The sequence below is a fragment of the Salvelinus sp. IW2-2015 genome, unplaced genomic scaffold (assembly GCF_002910315.2).
Source record: "Salvelinus sp. IW2-2015 unplaced genomic scaffold, ASM291031v2 Un_scaffold5967, whole genome shotgun sequence".
NCBI lineage: Eukaryota > Metazoa > Chordata > Actinopteri > Salmoniformes > Salmonidae > Salvelinus > Salvelinus sp. IW2-2015.
Genome location: NW_019947232.1, coordinates 10,171 through 13,452, shown reverse-complemented (window position 1 = coordinate 13,452; position 3,282 = coordinate 10,171). Strand labels below are relative to the sequence as shown.

The 3,282-nt window shown below is 43.2% G+C and overlaps 1 protein-coding gene across 1 annotated transcript in view; it reads left to right on the top strand.

Moving 5' to 3' along the window:
• Nucleotides 1–3,069, top strand: part of LOC139026833 (protein unc-80 homolog) — an 8,601-nt gene extending 5,532 nt beyond the window's left edge. Inside the window, exons 2-3 of the mRNA XM_070442103.1 lie at nucleotides 2,650–2,783; nucleotides 2,938–3,069. Of these exons, the coding sequence (XP_070298204.1) occupies nucleotides 2,650–2,694 (45 nt within the window). The 3' untranslated portion in view covers nucleotides 2,695–2,783; nucleotides 2,938–3,069. The remainder of the gene's footprint in view (nucleotides 1–2,649; nucleotides 2,784–2,937) is intronic.
• The last annotated feature ends 213 nt before the right edge of the window (nucleotides 3,070–3,282 follow it).

The following is a 3,282-nucleotide window of genomic DNA, read 5'->3' as shown; positions in this document are numbered from 1 at the left end:
TCACTATGAGAGTAACCCACTGTAATGTGTTTAGTCCTATGGTCACTATGAGAGAGTAACCACTGTAATGTGTTGTAGTCCTATGCTGACTATGAGAGTAACCCTCTTTAATGTTTGTAGGCCTATGGTCACTTATGTGAGTAACCACTGTAAGGTGTTGTACGTCTATGGTCACTATGAGAGTAACCCACTGTAATGTGTTGTAGTCCTAGGGTCACTAGAGAGTAACCCACTGTAATGCGTTGTAGTCCTATCCTGACTATGAGAGTAACCCACTGTAATGTGTTGTAGTCCTATGCTGACTATGAGAGTAACCACTGTAATGTGTTGTAGTTCCTATGCTGACTGGAAGTAACCCACTGTAATGTGTTGTAGTCCTATGGTCACTATGAGAGTAACCCACTGCAATGTGTTGTAGTCCTATCATGACTATGAAGTAACCCACTGTAATGTGTTGTAGCCTATGCTGACTGAGATAAACCACTGTAATGTGTTGTAGTCCTATGGTCACTATGAGAGTAACACACTGTAATGTGTTGTAGCCTATGATGACTTGAGCAGTAACCACTGTAATGTGTTGTAGTCCTATGCTGACTTGAGAGTAACCCACTGTAATGTGTTGTAGTCCTATGGACTATGAGAGTAACCCACTGTAATGTGTTGTAGTCCTATGGACTATGAGAGTAACCCACTGTAATGTGTTGTAGTCCTATGCTGACTATGAGAGTAACCCTCTGTAATGTGTTGTAGTCCTATGCTGGACTAGTGAGTAACCCACTGTAATGTGTTGTAGTCCTATGGTCACTATGAGAGTAACCCACTGTAATGTGTTGTAGTCCTATGGTCTATGAGAGTAACCACTGTAATGTGTTGTAGTCCTATGCTGACTATGAGAGTAACCCACTGTAATGTGTTGTAGTCCTATTGACTATGAGAGTAACCCACTGTAATGTGTTGTAGTCCTATGCTGACTTGAGAGTAACCCCTGTAATGTGTTGTAGTCCTATGGTACTATGAGAGTAACCCACTGTAATGTGTTGTAGTCTATGCTGACTATGAGAGTAACCCACTGTAATGTGTTGTAGTCCTATGGTGACTATGAGAGTAACCCACTGTAATGTGTTGTAGTCTATGCTGACTATGAGAGTAACCCACTGTAATGTGTTGTAGTCCTATGTGACTATGAGAGTAACCCACTGTAATGTGTTGTAGTCCTATTCACTATGAGAGTAACCCACTGTAATGTGTTGTAGTCCTATGGCTGATGAGAGTAACCCACTGTAATGTGTTGTAGTCCTATGCTGACTATGAGAGTAACCACTGTAATGTGTTGTAGTCCTATGGCACTATGAAGAGTAACCCACTGTATGTGTTGTAGTCCTATGCTGACTATAAGAGTAACACACTGTAATGTGTTGTAGTCCTATGCTGACTATTGAGAGTAACCACTGTAATGTGTTGTAGTCCTATGCTGACTATGAGAGTAACCCACTGAAATGGTGTTGTAGTCCTATGCTGACTGAGAGAACCCCATGTAATGTTTTGTAGTCCCTATGGCTGAACTATGAGAGTAACCCTCCTGTAATGTGTTGTAGTCCTATGCTGACTATGAGAGTAACCCACTGTACATGTGTTGTAGTCCGTATGCTTGACTATGAGAGAAACCCACTGTAATGTGTTTGTATGTCCTATGCTGGACTATGAGAGTAACCCACTTGTAATGTTGTTTTAGTCCTATGCTACTGAGCATAGTAACCCACTGTTAATGTGTTGTAGTCCTTATGGTCACTATGAGAGTAACCCACTGTATGTATTGTGTTGTAGTTCCTAGCTGACTGAGGGTAAGCCACTTTAATGTGTTGTAGTCCTATGCTGTCTATGAGAGTAACCCACTTAATGTGTGTATCCTAATACATGAATGTGTTGTAGTCCTATGCTGACTATGAGAGAACCCACTGTAATGTGTTGTAGTCCTATTGGCGACATAGTAAACCCACGTGCAATGTGTTGTAGTCCTATGCTGACTATAGAGAGTAACCCACTGTAATGTGTTGTAGTCCTATGCTGACTATGAGAGTAACCCACTGTAATGTGTTGTAGTCCTATGCGACTATGAGAGTAACCCACTGTAATGTGTTGTAGTCCTATGCGACTTGAGAGTAACCCACTGTAATGTGTTGTAGTCCTATGCTGACTTAGAGAACCCACTGTAATGTTGAGTCCTATGGTCACTATGAGAGTAACCCACTGTAATGTGTTGTAGTCCTATGCGACTATGAGAGTAACCCACTGTAATGTGTTGTAGTCCTATGCTGACTATGAGAGTAACCCACTGTAATGTGTTGTAGTCCTATGCTGACTATGAGAGTAACCCACTGTAATTGTGTGTTTAGTCCTATGGCACTATGAGAGTAACCCACTGTAATGTGTTGTAGTCCTATGCTGACTATGAGAGTAACCCACTGTAATGTGTTGTAGTCCTATGCTGACTATGAGAGTAACCCACTGTAATGTGTTGTAGTCCTATGATGACTATGAGAGTAACCCACTGTAATGTGTTGTAGTCCTATGCTGACTATGAGAGTAACCCACTGTAATGTGTTGTAGTCCTATGCTGACTATGAGAGTAACCACTGTAATGTGTTGTAGTCCTATGATGACTATGAGAGTAACCCACTGCTGAGACAGGGATAGAGTTCTGCGTCAGACAGTTCTACATCCTGCACCGTAAACCCTTCATCCTCCAGCTGTTTGCCAGCGTGGCTCCACTGCTGGAGTTCACAGTAAGTGTGTTGCATGAGCACTCTCTGATTCAGAAGGGTTAAATGTAGAAGACACATTCGCTTGAATGCATTCAGTTGTGCCAACAGATTTAGGTCTCTTTATGAGCGTATCTGCGTGTGTTGTCTAACCATGTGACTGTGTTCTCCCTCCCAGACGTGCACCAGTACAGGCCTGTCTAAGGGGGTGTCTGCTCAGTGCCTGTTTGACCTGCTGGTCTCTCTGGAGGAGAGACGCGTGATACCCTGGATGCCCTGGAGCTGGTCAAGGCTGAAAAACCCCTCCGATCCCTGGGTAACACCACCACCTCAACCCCTGGGTCCCATTCACTCAGGACTGTTATACATTAGAGATTGTGTCTGACATGGCACCCTGTTCAATACCCTCTGATGCCATTTATCAGAAGCTTCTATCCAGAACGACTTACAGTTCATGCATGCATACATTGTACGTACAGATGGTTCCAGGATTCGAACCCACCATCCTGGCGCTGCAAGCCAC